We start from the raw sequence: 16,990 nt of genomic DNA, 5'->3' as shown, positions 1-16,990 counted from the left end.
TCGCACATTTTTTGCACCCCCCCCCCCCCAAAAAAAATTTACCGCCCTGAGCCACGACCGCGACTGCATAATTATTATTATGCCTAAATCCGGCCATGCTCCGGAGTAGGTATGTGATGTGGTATCACGCTAAAATGAAGGGATTTCCTAGCTTTTCACTTGTCTCTTACAGCGCATCGTTAAAAGTGGGAATCAAGCGCGCAACTATGCGGACTTCGGAGTTCAACCATCGGTAGGTGATCATCCGCAAGAGAAAATCGAGCAGGGATGATAGCCATTGCTGTTTTCCTTTCCCTGCTTCGTCAAGAACGTCTCTCCCTGGCGTCTAAAAGTCATTTATTAGCGAGTAGGTAGATTATGTACAGGTTACAATGAGAAAATTATTTCTCTCCGTATTTTGTTTTAATGGTAAATGGAAAATTTTGTAATATTTTATAAATGGACAAGAAACTGTAATCAAGAGATTCAAGGATCAGGACTTTTTTCGTCCACGAAAAAGCAGATACATCCAATCATCAGCCAAATCTAGGTGAAGGAAGGACTTAGATTTGAGGGGAGAGAAACTTTAAATCTCCTAAAATGCCCTTACATTAATTAATTGATCTAAATTGCTCTTCGCGTGAAATTAACCCCCCCCCCCCCCCCCTGCCCTGGGGTTAAGGGATTTGCCCCCCCCCCCCCCCTCCTCTGCCGACCCTTTGAAAAGACGCCCACGACCCTTACGAATATTTATTTTTTTTAAAAAAAAATTCCCGCCATCTACATGAGTAGAAGGAAAAGGAAAAGTTCACAATAGAGTACTTGTAAACTTTTCCTTTTCCTTCTACTCATGTAGATGGCGGGAATTTTCCCCGCCTAGTTCACAATCTGGCAATCCGGAGGGGAACCTGGAACGGAACCTGAACCTGTGTAATTTTCCAACCTATTTTTCCAATTATTCCTCTATACGAACAAAAGGAATCTTAACGGCAAATTCTGAACCAGACGCTTTGATTGGTCCAGAGCGGTTCATTCCAATTATTCCGAGTTGAACCAAAACAAGCGGGAATTTCAAATAATTCCGGATATCCTGTCTATCAAATCGTTTCCGGTAAACAGTGTTGTCAGTTTTATTGATCAAATGCTCGTAAAACTGACAACACTGTTTACCGGAAACGGAAACGATTTGGTAGACAGGATATCCGGAATTATTTGAAATTCCCGCTTATTTTGGTTCAACTCGGAATAAATGGAATGAACCGCTCTAGACCAATCAAAGCGTCTGGTTCAGAATTTGCGGTTAAGATTCCTTCTGTTCGAAAAGAGGAATAATTGATTTTCCTGTTCCGCTGTCGGACATCCATCCGCCATTGTTGATTTGATTGTTTCCGTGGTTTCCGGCATTTCTTCAATTTTGTGCAACACATTTTAATTTCGACATTCTCCGTCTATCACCGCACCAAACCGAACATATTCATCGTTTGACAGAGCTGTAGACGTCAGTTATAACCGAGATAAACTTTCAACGCTTCAATCATGGTAATTCTTTTGTTTTTCTCAAGTTGAAAATTCAATTTAGGCCAACGACCTCGCCACCGGCTTTGTCCATCTCCGAGAAATTCTGCATGTATCCATCTTTAGCTTAGTTAAAATCATCTTCTCTTAGTCCAAGTCTGTGCTTCAACCACATGAGGAGCTCAATTAAGCCATTCTGCACCTTCCTCAACCTTTGTGCTGAATGTTTACAGGTGATATTCCATGAGTGCGAATGGGGCGCACTGTGATAGATCCACAAATCCACCATTGGTACCCTTTAAGTTGCCATTCAGAAACATAGTTGACTCAGCTAATTATTTTTTGCCATTTTTGTTGACTGGGAAGTCAGGTTTTACATCTTTGGATCGCTGCGCAGTATTTTCCGCCCAGTTCCGATTACTGATTTGCGGTAGCAAATGCGGCGTTGCAACTGGCGGTTGCCATTCTAGTTGTGATACCAGCCCTTATTGGTTAGTTTCAGAAAGCAGTTTGGTGATTGATAGTATTTGCCAGCCTCCAAGATCGCTTCAGGCTTAATTTTTTTCAATCCATTTGCTTTCAATCTCATGACTCAAAGCGGTATCTCCACCAGTATTTAAATCAAATTCTATTTCCAGAAGGAACCAGAGCATCTCCGTAAACTTTTCATTGGTGGACTTGATTTTAAGACTGAAGACCAAACGCTGAAAGAATTCTATGAACAATGGGGAGAAATCGTCGATGTCGTCGTCATGAAAGACCCGAAAACCAAAAGGTATGCTTTTCTTTTTGAATTACAATTGAGTATCTGGTCTACATAAGAGCTTTTTCTCAGGGATGTTTCACCAGAAAAGATCGAATCTTTATATTTACTATTCAAAATCATGATTGCCTTTGTTCCAAACAAGAGTATCTGAGCTCAACCTTCACAAACTGCTCAGTGAAGAGATTCATCTTACGGTGAGATAAGTTCAGTTCAGTTCAGTGCAAGTATTGGGAATAGGGATGGTTTTTAATCGATCTCAAAGAATCAATTAAATTGAATCGATTTTTTGAAGTTGATTAATTTCGGAATTGATTTTTTGAGCTGAAACCGAATTACCTACCCATTGAAAAAATATCAAAATTTCTGTCTTTGATGTGAAAGACCCAGGATCTGTATAACCTGAGTTTCATTTCTAGTTCAGTTTTAGCAGTGGTTATGTTTTGGGCACCAAGCTTGGATTTTTAAGTGTTTTTAAATCGATTTCGAAAAACATCGATTTTTCCCACAAAATTGAATAGAATTTTTTCGGAGATTCAAATTGATTTCTCGAAATCCTTTCATTGTAAAAATCGCCATCCCTCTATGGAAACAGTGTTGATCTCTGATTAGCTTTGAATCACCACCACTCAACAGGTTAATTCATGCAGTTAGATGGCAGCACTGATGAGTAGTGACATACTTAAACAGTACTTGATTTTTTTCTCAACATACAACAACTTTCCTCTTCAGTAGCTGAAAAGAAGAGATGTTGGCACTATCGGCGGTGAACTTGTAAAAATGCATATCGCAGTTGCAGTGTTTTAAAATCTCCGCTTCTATTTAATTTTTTAAAGCAGATCAAACCAACTTCATGGCTAGAAATTTTTCCAGAATATTCCCTATAAAGAGATGAAGAAATCACTGAATTTTTAAGAAACGATGTTGAAAAGTTTTCTATGTTGATAACTAAGTATCACCGAAATTTACATTTCTCAGTTTCACCATCAATGTGTGTCTGTCTTCAATAAAGAAGTTTGGCGATACATGGCTTTACTATTAAAAAAGGCCCTAGTCAACAAAACAAGAAAATGCAAAAGGGAGATTTTTGATTCCTCAGACTATAAATTCAGTATTTCAGCTTAGTCTTGGAATACCCAGTCAAGATGCATCATATTAATGTCTTCTTTTGTTGCAGGTCACGAGGGTTTGGTTTTGTAACCTACTCCTCTGCCCATATGGTGGATGACGCTCAGAATGCCCGCCCTCACAAAATCGATGGTCGAATCGTAGAACCGAAAAGAGCTGTCCCCAGAACGGTAAGTTCTCGATGTTGTACCCAGTTAGCTTTGAAATTGACCACACCTTCAAATAGATCTCTAGACAAGGTACAAATTGAAGCATTCTGATATCAGAATCATGTATCTACATGATTCTTAGCCAAAATTCCATGTAAAAAATGATTCTTGCATTGAAAATGACTGAATTCCACACCCAACTATGATATTAATGTTTTTATTTTACATCGGTGATGGGAAATTCATGAGCCAAATCACGCACTACAACAGTTTTGGCAGGTTCCTTCAACGGTATTCTTTCTCCACCCTTAGTTGTTTATAATGTGAACAAAGTGCAACAAGCAAGATGAAGCGCCAAGATTGAGTTTGTTATATTTTTATCTGCAGCGACTTTAACGGCAACGTTCAGTGGGCGTTTTGACTAACGTACTTAGACCATTGCGTTTTCATGAACGGGAGGTTAGAATTACAGTGTCAAGAAATATGAAATATCTTGGTTAGGAGTTAACCCTTTCCGGTAGTTTTCCACGTCGTTAAGTGAGTTAAGGTAGCAGCGATGTTGTCAACAAAGACAGTGGTTTCCAAAGGCTCCAGGCCGCCACTTGCTGGAGCAGTCGAATATACCCGATATCGGGCCTGCACAGAAGTTCACTTTTGGGCGACTATATCCGACATCGGACCTAAACGCGTTATTTTTCACGGCGAATATATCCGACATTGGACCGGAAAGGGTTAATGTCAGTGATCTTCATCGTGCGAATCATGTTCAATGTGAAATTTTGGTTTAGGACCATGTATCAGAATACTTAACTTCGTACCTTGTCAAGTGGTCCATTTGGAACTACAAATTCTGGCTCGGTTCAAAAGCAATGTATATACCTTCCCTAGAATTGTGTCAAGTGTTTTTACATATGAGCTAGAAATTGTAGTTGCCAATTGCAAAATGTCAAATAGACCACAAGGTAGGGAAATAATCAGATTATTACCACCAGGGTGTCATGTCAACAGGTTTGAAATTCTATGAAGAAGACAAGAAATTTGTGACATCTTGAAAATTGAAATCTAAAAACATCAGCTCCATTAAACTGAGCCTTACGGCTAAGGTACAGGGCCCAATGGTTTGAGTTACCCTCTGAATAGTGAACAGAGAAATAATTTTCAAAAAGGAATCGCAATTTTAGCTACCTGAATGATAAACACCTGAAGGAAAAAGGTCAACATGTTTCTGTAATTTGCAGTGAAAATATGGCTGTAAAATTGTTCACTTTCAGTTCTTCACATGTGAATTTGTGTTGTGAAAAGCCAGGGAATTTTGGTCAGGAAAAACCTGGAAAAGTCAGGGAATTTGTTTCCTCCAAGTTAGTTTACAACATGTAGAGTGTAGAGGAAGGATCAAATCATTCAAATGTATGTTCCCTCATCCAAAGCAAATACAGAACACTTTGGATGAATCTGAAGTGTAGAATCTGTTTTTTGGCACAATTTTCTGGGCGCAGGACAAAATATTTACCAACAATAGATTCAAAACTATGATAGAATATAGCCTAGTGCTGGCGCTATCTCTGCCGTGCTAAGGAAGAAAGCCGTATGAACATCCGAGAGTTGCCGTATGAACATCTGAGAGTTGCTAAATGTACCCCGATTAAATGTTTATTTTTGAAGAAAATTGTTGATATTTTTCCTTGAAATTTTCAGACTTTTTAGATCAAATTGCGATCAAAATTAACGGAGAGATTGAAAGAAAAATATTCACATATTTTCTCGAAAATTAGCGATTTGTCAAAGAAATTTGGCAACGCCTGAAGGCTCATATGGCGCTTTTCCTTAGCATGGCAGATCTGGCGTTTCGCCAAATTCTCTGACGGACCAGTGACTTTCTTCTAATGTAGCTCTAAGGGTTCCAAAAACAAGAGAGCAAGCATTGTTTCCAAAAGGAATCATTTTTTACCTGTTGACCATTTTTTTATGCCAAAAATCATTATTACCAACCCTTTTTGGCCAACCTGACTCATTAATATTAATTTTTCAGGCAAGTTTTAAAAGAAGAACTGTATTTACTGTATCATAGAAAATTATTTTAAGGCACCCAAAAGATGCTGGTTCTATAGCTATACACTGCTGCAAGAATGTTTTTTCTTTTCAATGGGAAGCTATCATTTTGGGGCTTAAAAGATTAAAAGCCTTTTTCCATTTTTAACCATAATCAGTTCCTCGATTTGACTTTTCCACGCTAAAGCGACGTTTAAACGAAAACTTGGATGAATTTGACAGGGTTCCTCCACTTTTTTTCTTGACGGTTCCCTCTTTTCGCGATTTGGTCAGTAAGTTTTGTTCCTCTGTTTTGGTATTACTCCTTTCTCTCATAGAAAGTTTTCTGTGTTCATAATTCTTTTGCCTTTTTCCACGGCAGGAAATTGGCAAACCTGAAGCTGGTGCCACTGTGAAAAAATTGTTTGTTGGTGGAATAAAAGACGAAATTGAGGAAGAAGACCTGCGCAACTACTTCAGTCAGTTTGGCAATGTTTTGTCAGTTTCTATCGTTGTGGAAAGAGAAACGAAAAAGAAGCGAGGCTTTGCTTTTGTTGAATTTGACGACTACGACCCTGTGGACAAAATTTGTTGTGAGTATCAACCCAATTCATCAAGATTACCTGAACTGGCGAGGCTTCACATTTTGTGCGCATGTGTTTTCATGCTGCAATGTGCATAATGCTGAAAGCCAAGTAGCGAACACAAGAAACATTTCTTAAAAGTAGGAAACATCAATAATTGTAGACAGTAGAAGAAGTAATATTTGGTCCTGAAAGCATTATCAGCTTAATCTACTTTACCATTGAGAAGGGAATGAACGCTTCTCAATTGGACTTCATTTTGGAAGAAGAAATTACTTAGTGTTGGGTGCAAAACAGGAAATCCTTAGTTGTAATCAGTGAATTGTTTCTGTGAAAATTAGGAATAATCGGAGGAGGGAGAAATCTAAGAATTCTAGAGACTATGGTAAAACCTAAGAAAGAATGAAAACCAAGAGATCCGAGGCGAAACTAATCAAGAGGAGAGCAGTGAGAAAGACCTAGATTTCTCTTTACCCCAGGGTTGCCACAGTCAGGAAAAACTGAGAAATGTCAGGGATCTAAAAAGTCAGGGAAAACCTGGAAATTTCAGGGAAATGATAAAAATGTCATGGAAAAGGGTCAAGGCAATTTTATCTCCTTTCTAAAATGGGTTTAACGTTTCAAACAACACATTTTGCCTGAAAATAATTTCAAATTGTGTCTTTTAGGGCATCTAGCATATCTTCGATCGTCAGGGAACTTTACCAAAATGTGACAGAGAAATCGGGAATATGTCAGGGAATTTCATTTTCTAAATTCTGTGGCAGCCTTGGATCCACTTGAACAGGGTTGCCACAGTCAAGGAAAATGACGAAAATGTCATGGAAAGTTTGTTAAGTCACCATTATTTGCTTTCTGGAGCGGGTTTGAAGTTTCAAACAACAATTTTTTTTTTACTACTTGTAATAGCCCACAAGAGCTAATCCTGCGCTTTAGTCCCATCCCCCCTCTGTCCCTACAACCAGTCTTAGGCAACCATTGTTAGAGACCATTGAACTCGGATCGCCTGGCCGGGAATCGAACCCAGGACCTCCCGATCACAGAGGTAGCGCTACAACCACTACACCAACGTTTTGCCTGAAAACTATTTTCAGTTGAGGCACTAGATGCAAAAAGGGCACTTCTCGGTTGCAGTGTTTCAGAGTCTTCTCTAATATTTTATTCAGTGTAAGGAAAGTAAATGCATCAATTTCACTAAAAATTTCACTGAATATTCCTTATGATTCTGCAAATGTCTATGGAAAGAATTCTGGCAAAATCACCCATTAAATTCTTCTCCAAGGGATTAATTAGCAACAGAGATTCTGAAACACTATAATAGAGGAGTGCCCTTTTCACATCCAGTGCCTCAATTGTGTCTTCTTAACCAACTTTCATATCTTCAATGGAAATGTTGCATGTGTGAGGAATTTGCGATTTGACTGTTGATTTTTATGTAAAAGTTCACGAGAAACGCGATGGTGCCACTGATTTTCTCTGAAATCAACTCCCAAGCTCAAAAAAAAGCTCTTAAGTTGAGGCCAAAATGGGAAGGATATCCCACGCTACTCTGAGAGTCCACCTCTCCATCAAGACGAATTCTCCATGCCAAAGATAGGGAGCGGATACATTAGCAGGGATGCCGTGTTTTTAGTCTTAGAGTTCCCAAATAAAATGGCAGCCCCGTCAGTGTATTTGCTCCCTATCTTTGCATGGAGAGTTTGTCTTGATGTAGAGGTGGACTCTCAGGATAGCGTGGGATATCCCCTCCATTTTGGCCTCAACTTGAGAGCTTTTTTCGAGCTTGGGAGTTGATTTCAGAGAAAACCAGTGGCACCATCGCACTTTCTCGCAAACTTTTGCATAAGAATCAACGGTCAAATCACAAATTCCTCACACATGCAACATCTCCATTGTCAGGGAATTTCATTATATAAAGTCTGTGGGAGCCTTGTACCCACTTAAATAATTTCAGCCTTGCTGGATATACGATTTCCCGTTTTTTTTCAGTGAAAGGCTCGCACAACATGAAAGGCCTGCGGATCGACGTAAAGAAAGCTCTGAGCCGGATCGAGATGCAGAAGCTGGGAAGCCGCGGCGGTGGCGGAGGCGGCGGCGGTTTCGGGGGCCGCGACGGCGGTGACTCGTGGGGCGGCGGCGGAGGCGGCCGAGGCGACTACGGCGGCGGCAGCGGTGGCTACGGAGGCGGCGGCGGCGGCTACGGAGGCGGCAACTCCTGGGGAGGCGGAAGCTCCGGCCCGTGGGAGAACCAGAGCTACAACCAGGGCGGCGGCGGAGGCGGCGGCGGGCCCTGGGGAGGCGATAACTTCGGCGGCGGCTACCAGCAGAGCTACGGCGGAGGCCCCATGAGGGGTGGCGGTGGCGCTCCGGCCAGATCCGCGCCTTATGCACGTCAGTACCTCTCGCATCTCTTCTATCCATGCTTTATTTCGTCACCTTCCAGGCAAAGTATCACAAGCGCCATGCGACGTTTAAAAATTTTCGCCGCCATTTTATTTTTTTACAGAGAAATTGTTCAACGAAGCTGTCCGAAAATTTCACTGAATTTTCTTTGTGCTGCCGATAAAATTTAGTGGAATTTCCGAACAGATTCAACCAACAATTTCTCTGTAAAAAAATAAAATGGCGGCGGAAATTTTTAAACGTCGCATGGCGCTTGTGATACTTTGCCTGGGAGTGACGATCTCTTCCATCCATGCTTTATTTATTTATTCAGGGTGTCTACAAGTCTGGAGTTTCTGGAAAGTCAGAGAAAAGTACTGATGTTTTAAGGGTGGTCCAGAAGTACTAAAAAAGTGCGGAAATTTGCAAGAAGGTCCGGAATTTTTTTCATTTCTCACTGGAAAAAAAACACATTAGATCTAGAGTCCAGACTCTTGAAAACGTTGACAAGAAAAAATACTCTTGATTCAATCGGATTTTTGCTTAAATCAAGAACCAAGCCTCTTAATTTGAGCGGATTTCCTTTTGATATAAGCAAAAATCTGATCGAATCAAGAGTATTTTTTCTTGTCAATGTTTTCAAGATTCTGGACTTAAGATCCAACGTGTTTTTTTTTTTTTCCAGTGCTTCGTCATTTTTGTCGCAATTTGAGCGAGATTTGTGAATTTTATCGAATTTTGTTGAATAGAGGTCCTGAAAAAGTTCTGAATTTTTCTGTTGAGGAAGTACTGAATTTCCTGGGATTGTACTGAAAAAGCACTGTAAAAGTACTGATTTTTGGCCAGCCTGTTTAAGTAGACACCCTGTTACTAATTTATTCGAAAAAGAACCAGAAAATGCTAGAAAGTTTGATGTCATCCAGATAATTGGTAATGGATCAGGAAATACAGAGAGCATCAAGTATTTTTCAACTACATGCAGTTTAGCATGTGCAAAAGAAAAACAGTTGATTCAATTTATTGAATCTGTTGGTTTGTAGAATCAAAAGAGAATCAGTTTATTCGTACAAAAAATTAGGAAATTCATCGTGTTGTGTTGCATATTGTGCAGCATTCCTTGTTGACTGGAGATTTTTTGTAACTTCTTTTATAAGGCTTTGCCTGTTGAAAAAATGAAACTAAATTTCATCTAAAATATCAGGAAAATCTGTAATGAAATTTTCTTAGACACCCTGGACTTGTATAAGGAACAATTTTGAGTTTTGCTTCCAACAGGTATTCTGCCTTACTATGGAAGAACACTGTATGAGCCTTCAGAAGCTGCCATATTTCTCCTCTATAAAAGATGATTACTGAGAACGTTGCAAATATTTTTCTGCAAATTTTTCAGACACTCCTATTGTTGTGTTAGTTTTATCTCATATATATTCAATTTTCAAAGAAAAATATGCATAATTTTCCTCAAAATACATGTTTTATCCAGGGAAAGGCAACTTCCGAATGCATGTACGGTCTTCTTCCCTAGCATAGCAGTATGGCGGATGTTACTTTTTTTAATCAGTAAGAACGATACAAAAAACAGCCCAAATAATTTAATGAAACTGAACACATGAAAATGGGAAACCAAAGCTATAAACAATTAGAATGCGTACCATAATCAAGGGATATCCTCTCTTGTTACATGAATGGGGTTCTGTGGAGTTCTCTGATTTTTATATTTCTCTAATTTTTTCCAGGTTGATGAGGCGGTTGAAACCACCGCGAAAAGTCCCAGGCATTCTGTTGGTCTGTTTTTAGCCTTGGTTCACCGTTTTCTTTTGTTTTAGATGCGTTCTTTAGAGGCATCAGAGAAAAAAGGTTGCTGATTTTTCATGAATTGCCTGATGACCAACTTTCGTCATGTGACTGTCATGGCGGCTCAAATCTGTTGTCATCAAGTTCTTTTCAGATTTATCGGTTTTGTTTTAGTTTACTTCAGGAGAAAGTAATGGTGGGAATGCGTGATACTCGAGACATTGAGGTTATCTCAACACTCAGCGGCCTTGCCCAGCACCTTTGAAAGGTGCTGGGCGATTTCATTGGCCGATGACCTGCCATGACAGTCATCAGGCAATTAGCGAGAAGTCAGCTAGTCTTCAAGAACGATCATCAAACTCTCAACAGTACCCATCGGGTAATCAACAGTTGACTTGATGCCTTCAATGAACCCATTTTTTGTTTCGTTTTTTTAATGGATCATCATTAATTTAAGCGAGTATTATTTTTTGAATAGGTGGTGGAGGCGGCGGTGGCGGCTTCGGCGGCGGTAGCGGAGGCGGCGGCTACGGCGGTGGTGGCGGCGGCTACGGAGGCGGCAGCGGCGGAGGTTACGGAAGTGGCGGCGGAGGCTACGGTGGCGGCGGCGTGGCTACGGCGGTGGAGGCGGTGGCTACGGCGGTGGAGGCGGTTTCGGCGGCAGCCGATACTAATCCTCCGCTCTCCTTCGCAACAATGACCTCTTTATTGATATCTCAGGTGAGTTGGCATTTATTCTGTCGGTAGCCTTAGAGTACCTTTATAGATAGAGTATGGCCATTCGTATCTTTTTACTCAAGGTAGATTAACACAGGTATGGACAAGTTGGAAATTTCCCATGAGCCTCAGTACGTGTCACATGACTTCGTGACGTAGGTTAAAGGGCCAGTTTGACCGCGCTATTCTCAACTTTATTGAATAATTGCTCCATTTAAACATCAAAACACTATCATGCATTAACAATGGTAGGTAATAAGATCCTCGGGAACAATTAAATTATCTCCAAAACTTAAATAACGAATTATTACCAAATTGGAGAAACATAACCAATAAATCACCAGCCAATCACAATAATGAAAGCATAAAAATGGTGGTCGTTAAGGGGCCACTAGAGAGCCAATCACAGGCCGGATTTTCAACATGTCCATACCTGTGTTAATCTACCTTGCTCTTTACTTCAGGAAAGCTGTGCCGCTTTTTGATTGGTCAACGAGTTTTTAAACTTCATGATGCTCTTACAGCAGTAAATAAACAAACAAGATGGGGACTCACCGTCATATTGATAAGAAGCTAAAATTTCACTAAACTTTCAATTATACAGCAGTAGCAATTTAAACTAGCATATCTACGAATGACACATAGAAACACAGTTAAATTGCCATTTCGCCTTCATCACAGTAGGATGTAAGATGTGCATAACCTCACACTTGCTTGCTGATAACAGCCATCTTGATTGTTTATTCACGGCCGTAGGAACATCGTGCCAGCCTAATTTCTCGTGACCAATGAGAAACCGGCACAGAAATGGCCATACTCTGTCTATGAAGGTACTCTAGGTAGCCTGGGTCCGAATTTTGTTGCTCAGTCTATCTAAGTACGGCTGGAAGTTGCTTCAAGAGCGGCGACTAGGTTTTGTGGTCACGGATCAAAGGAGAGTCATAAGTCCCTATCGGAGTGTCTGCCATCAGTATAAACCGGAAACAAGGTTGCCACAATCAGGGAATATCGGGAAATGTCAGGGAGTTTGAAGTAGTCAGGGAAAAAAGGGGTAGTTGCGCTGGTCACAGAATTGTGCCTCGATACTTAAATATTGTAGAGAAGAAAAAAATAGCAAGATCTGTCCAAACAGCAACTTGTGTTCAATATTAACGGAGATACCACGCATTAAAAAACTTGATTTAGGACGCCATCAACCAAGGTTGTGCGTAACATGATATGTACTACTGCGATGGATGACGTCATAAATCGAGTTTTTCAAAGCGCTGCATCTCGGTTAATATGAATGTAGAAAGTTGCTGTTGGGGCAAATGTTGTTATTTTTTGCTGATCCACAATAATGAAGCATCAAGGCACGATTCTGTAACCAGTGCAACTGACACATTGTTAAGTCATCTTTATTTGCTTTCTATAACGGGTCGGAGGTTTCAAACAGCAAATTATGCGTTTGAGTTGAATATTCAATTTTCCCTCCTTAAAGTGGAATTCAGAGGTTAGGTTCCCCTACTTGTGGCCCACCGTCAACCAAGAAGATTTGGGCTCCTATTTGTAACACAGGTCACTCTTTAGAGGACAAAGAACATCAGTAATGAAATCAAGGAGGTTCAATCAATTGGAGTTTCCAAGTAAAAATTTGTTTTCAGTTTTTGAATAGAATGGCACTTGCATCTGAAGAAATTGCTGCACAATATCCGAATAGATTCGGCTTCCGCTAAATTACGTCAATTTCTGGAATAGTGCTTTTTATGACCTCCTTCAAAAAAACGTATCTTTCATCGATTTGAGAAAAGTAGGGCTGAAAAGTGAATGTTTTGGCACTTGTACAGGCCTATTTAGTAGAAATGTTGCAACATTCAGTTTCTTATAGATGGGAGCTTGTTGGCCCGAGAGATGAGACAAATTCATCCTCTTTCATTCCTTTGGGCTAAAAAGAAAAGAAAAAAAAAAAGTATTCCAGATTACAGCTTGTGATACATTGTTGATTGCCTTTCAATTAGTGGCCAATAATTACGAGTTAAGAGACTGATGAGATGTAAGTTCAGAAATCAAGGTATTATACTCAAACTCACAACGAATGGCTAGAATTCGTGTTGCCATGAGTATCTTTAAATTCCTTTTGATTTTCAAGTCTGTGAGATAACTTATGTACATGAGAAAAAATAAGGAATGAAGTAGAAAGATTTTGAGCCTTAGAGATTTTGATTGCAGGGTTTTTTACTGAAAGGCAGCGCATTCGGTGCGCAAGTTCTAAGTTTTCTGCACATGCAATTCGCAATCTCTTCTCTATATCAATTATCTTTGAAAAACTTTCTTCCATGTAGTAATATTTCTCAGAATTCCGTGAATATTTTGATAAAATAAGAGTGTCAAGAATACGGACAGGAAATCCTAAAATTTAGATGAAATCTCAACAAAGTGAATAACAGGCCTCATGTGTTGAATATTTTTTATGATATTTATTATCTTTATTTAGATTGTTTTTTCCTAAATGTGGCAATTTTTTGGAAGGTTTCTTTACAGGATTCGATTGAGATTGTTGTCTTTTTCCATACTGTGGTAAATTTCATAGTTCGTTGAAACTTAGGTCTGTGTGAAGTATTTCCTGTTGTTTTGTTAATTTTCTCAAATTATTTTACTTCAATCTTTAGAATTGTCTGTGACGTACAGCTGACTGTTTATTTAGTAGAAGACTCTCTGCTAACAAGAACCTAGTTTATTTCCGATTTTGGCATGTTGAAGGGACGAGTTCTCAATATTGAGAGAAACATTCTAGATGGTTGCAAATTACGCTGCTCACCTCTTAGGTTTTACGGATAGTTAATGAAATTGAACACATGGAGCTTTCGTATTTTGTTTCTGCTTTACGGAAAGCTGCAAATGGACAATAGTGTTAGTTTTCTGGAGCTTAGATGTTGAAAGTGTACATATTGCAGGAGAAGCAACCTGTATATTAATATTTTTATTGACTTATGTTACTGCAGGTACTCTCTCTTCAGTGATGAGGGCATAGGCAGAAATTAGGCAGTCAGGCTTAGATGGTTGGAGAGAGAGAAGAGACATCTAAGAACAGGATAGCAGGTTGCCTTCAGGAAGGCAAGCAGGTATGATCAGCAGGCGTAGTGTCAGTCAGGAACAACTCAGGAAGATTCAGTCAGAGTATACCACTTCGCATCAGCGTCATGTATTTCTCATAGGTGATTAGTTATTTTTCTTCTGTGTAAAGTAGCTCAGCATCAATATTTCTAGTAATACATTTTTTTCCATCTTTTAAGTCATCTGAGCAAAGAGAAGAAACGTATTCGAGTCTTTGTTATATCATTCGAGACTTGTGTGAAAGCCTGGCTTTGCCACAACTTTTTTAGCTTCTTTTTATGTCCTTCAAGTTACCGGGTGTGAACGAGACCTCTTTTTAAGTGTAGCATCCTGTTAAGTTAAATAATCGAAGCACCTTTTTCCCTGCCTTGTCTCCAGCTCATGACCCCTCTTAATATTTTCTCATTTTCTCCAGCCTTAAACGAAGAGTTACACCTTGTCAAATGATTCTCCTTAAATGAATTCTATATTATGCAAGGTAGAAAGTAACTTCTAGCAAAACATCAAAGTCAGTGCTGCAATTGACGCTTTAAGAAAGTTCAAAAAAGTATGCTTTTTCCGCGTTTATGATGAAAATCGGTTGAACTGAATATTTTCGTAACCTTTTAAAAGTATAAGAGAGTACATTTATTCTACTTAATGTGTCGGAACATTCACTAGTATCTCCTCCTTGCTAATCTGCGTAGAAATTTTTTTTCAAAATTGCTTAAAACGGAAATATTTTTCTTCAGAGGAAGATTCTATTACGCGTTCTGTTGTACTTTGTACCATCTAGGAGCAAGTATAGAAGGTTTAAAGTCTTGTTTTTAACTTCAAGCTCGGCCTGATCTCAGTTATATAGTAAAAATTATATGTAATAAATGAATTTAAAAAAAAATATCTCAGTTCAACACAATTATTCTAAGTGATTCATAAGAAATAAATATTTGAGTCATTTGAAGGGAGGTACCTGGGCAAACGTTCATCAAATTTTAATTTGGCTGTAATATTTATTTCCAAAGTCATAAACAACAGGATAGGATTGGGTGTACCAAACACTACCTATTCGTTATGCCTATCCGGGTAAGAATAGTTATATTGCTTCTGCCGTTCCTTTTTTATTACGTGTCTTGTCATTTTCTAGATGGAAGAAGGTAACTCCACTATGAAGTTGCAAAAATTTATGAAACAATTCACTTTTTTACCGGAAATTAACTGCGAAATTTCATCTTAAATTTCTTCGATTTTAGCTAGAAGTCAAGAGAATAATCAGTGGAATTGGTAATAAAAACTGCACTATATTTTTTGAGTAAAAATTTGAATTGTAAATTTTGCCGCTACAAAATGAAGTTACATTCCCTCATTTCGAGAGTGGCTAGTTACTATCCCCTTTCTCCCTCCGTCTCTAAAATTTTAGTAGAATTAGGTTAGCTAAGTTAAGTCTGGGTGACCTTGTGTGTTGGCCAAGGGCAGTTTTAGCTTTTAACTTGTTAGTTTCTCTCGTTTCTTTGTCTTGTCGTCGAAAACATTTTAGTCCCTTCTTTTTACTATTCCCCTTAAGGACCTTTTGTTTTAAATTAGTACTGGGACGGCTCCGACGCTACGCAAGCAAGACGCGGAATTATGATTGAGCAGTATGTCAGTCGTGTCAAAAATACGTATCCTAGCATTAACTTCTCCGAGTTTAGGCAGCTGCTTTTAGTTTTTAAATGACATGATCTAGGTAACTGAACATTTTCCTATCATTTTGTGATGACCACTCATTTTGAAATTCTATTTATAGGTACCAAACTTTTGTACGACTTTTTTGAAATAAACAAGTATTTTGCTCACTGAATTATTGTTTATCATTTCGCTGTTCTGTATTTCTTCCTGAGTTTTTTCCCACTGTCTTGCACACCATTGGACAGGGTGCAAAACATAAATCTATCATTTCGCTGTTCTGTATTTCTTCCTGAGTTTTTTCCCACTGTCTTGCACACCATTGGACAGGGTGCAAAACATAAATCTATTTGCCGGTTGCGAGGAAATAGGAATCAAAAATCAATTGCTCTGCATTTTTGCAAGCCTTTCTTTTCAAAAATCTGATAATTTGGTGATTAACTTACACAGAAATACAAAAATGTTAGTTTGCAAGGTGCTTCATTGAACAATCAACGGTCTTTGATGATCAAATTTTGCAACATTTTCTCAAAAATGTTCACCTTGCAAGAGCACCTCTTAGCCCTGATTTTCTTACGATCGGCTCTCTGTGAGGTCCAATTTTACAGTAGTCCATGGTAATCCAAGCTATATCTTTTTCCAACTCAACAGCACTTGCTGTGCATTCTTTTAAACTTGGTAAACAACATTTAGTTATCAACGTTAAGCAAACATTTAGTCAAAATTTCAAGTCATAATTTGCACTATTGACGACAACATGAGCGTTTGATGTTATTCATCTTTAAAATTGAAAACAGGGCTGATGAACTTCAACATCAACAGTTTTCTTCTCAAAATCCCTATTTTTCGGCCTCTTAAACTTGGAATTTCATCCAGACGGTCCATGTGTGGATTTTTTCATCTCCCTTTGCACCTGAAGTTTCAGAATTATAAACTCCTTATGTTCAAATACCTCTATACCTCATCTTTCTCGCACCGCAAGGGTTCTTGTACCTAACTCTAGTCTACAGATAATAATAACAACTTATCATAGGTAACCACTTAAAATTTATTTTAATTGTTATTTACAAAAATTCTATAAATTAAGTTTCTCAGGTGACAATGAAAATGAAAGAAGAAAATTTTAAGCGAGGTAGGAGAGATTGATGGTGGAGGTCTAAATGGATTTATTATTATCTCTGAAATGTATTGCAGCGAGGCCTGATTAGGCACATCTT

At 38.9% G+C, this 16,990-nt stretch overlaps 1 protein-coding gene across 2 annotated transcripts; it reads left to right on the top strand.

Annotated features, from left to right (window-relative positions):
• The first annotated feature begins 1,335 nt into the window (after window positions 1-1,335).
• LOC109037013 (uncharacterized) lies at window positions 1,336-15,948 on the top strand. 2 transcript variants are annotated; one of them, XM_072304588.1, is made up of 7 exons: window positions 1,336-1,518; window positions 2,136-2,269; window positions 3,435-3,555; window positions 5,945-6,155; window positions 8,136-8,537; window positions 10,801-11,042; window positions 14,021-15,948. In XM_072304588.1, the coding sequence occupies exons 1-7, from the start codon at window positions 1,516-1,518 to the stop codon at window positions 14,036-14,038; spliced, it is 1,131 nt and encodes a 376-aa protein (XP_072160689.1). In that variant the 5' UTR covers window positions 1,336-1,515; the 3' UTR covers window positions 14,039-15,948. The 2 variants fall into 2 exon arrangements, with proteins under 2 accessions (XP_072160689.1, XP_018907029.2); XM_019051484.2 differs by having other exon boundaries at window positions 1,337-1,518; window positions 2,133-2,269.
• The last annotated feature ends 1,042 nt before the right edge of the window (window positions 15,949-16,990 follow it).

The sequence above is a fragment of the Bemisia tabaci genome, chromosome 9 (genome assembly GCF_918797505.1).
Source record: "Bemisia tabaci chromosome 9, PGI_BMITA_v3".
NCBI lineage: Eukaryota > Metazoa > Arthropoda > Insecta > Hemiptera > Aleyrodidae > Bemisia > Bemisia tabaci.
This window is presented reverse-complemented; position numbering and strand designations above follow the sequence as displayed.

Excerpts from the sequence above, each read along its gene's own strand:
- LOC109037013 (XM_019051484.2), top strand. Across the intron at positions 3,556-5,944 it reads AAAGAGCTGTCCCCAGAACG|GAAATTGGCAAACCTGAAGC; the intron begins GTAAGTTCTCGA and ends TTTCCACGGCAG. Across the intron at positions 8,538-10,800 it reads CAGATCCGCGCCTTATGCAC|GTGGTGGAGGCGGCGGTGGC; the intron begins GTCAGTACCTCT and ends TTTTTTGAATAG.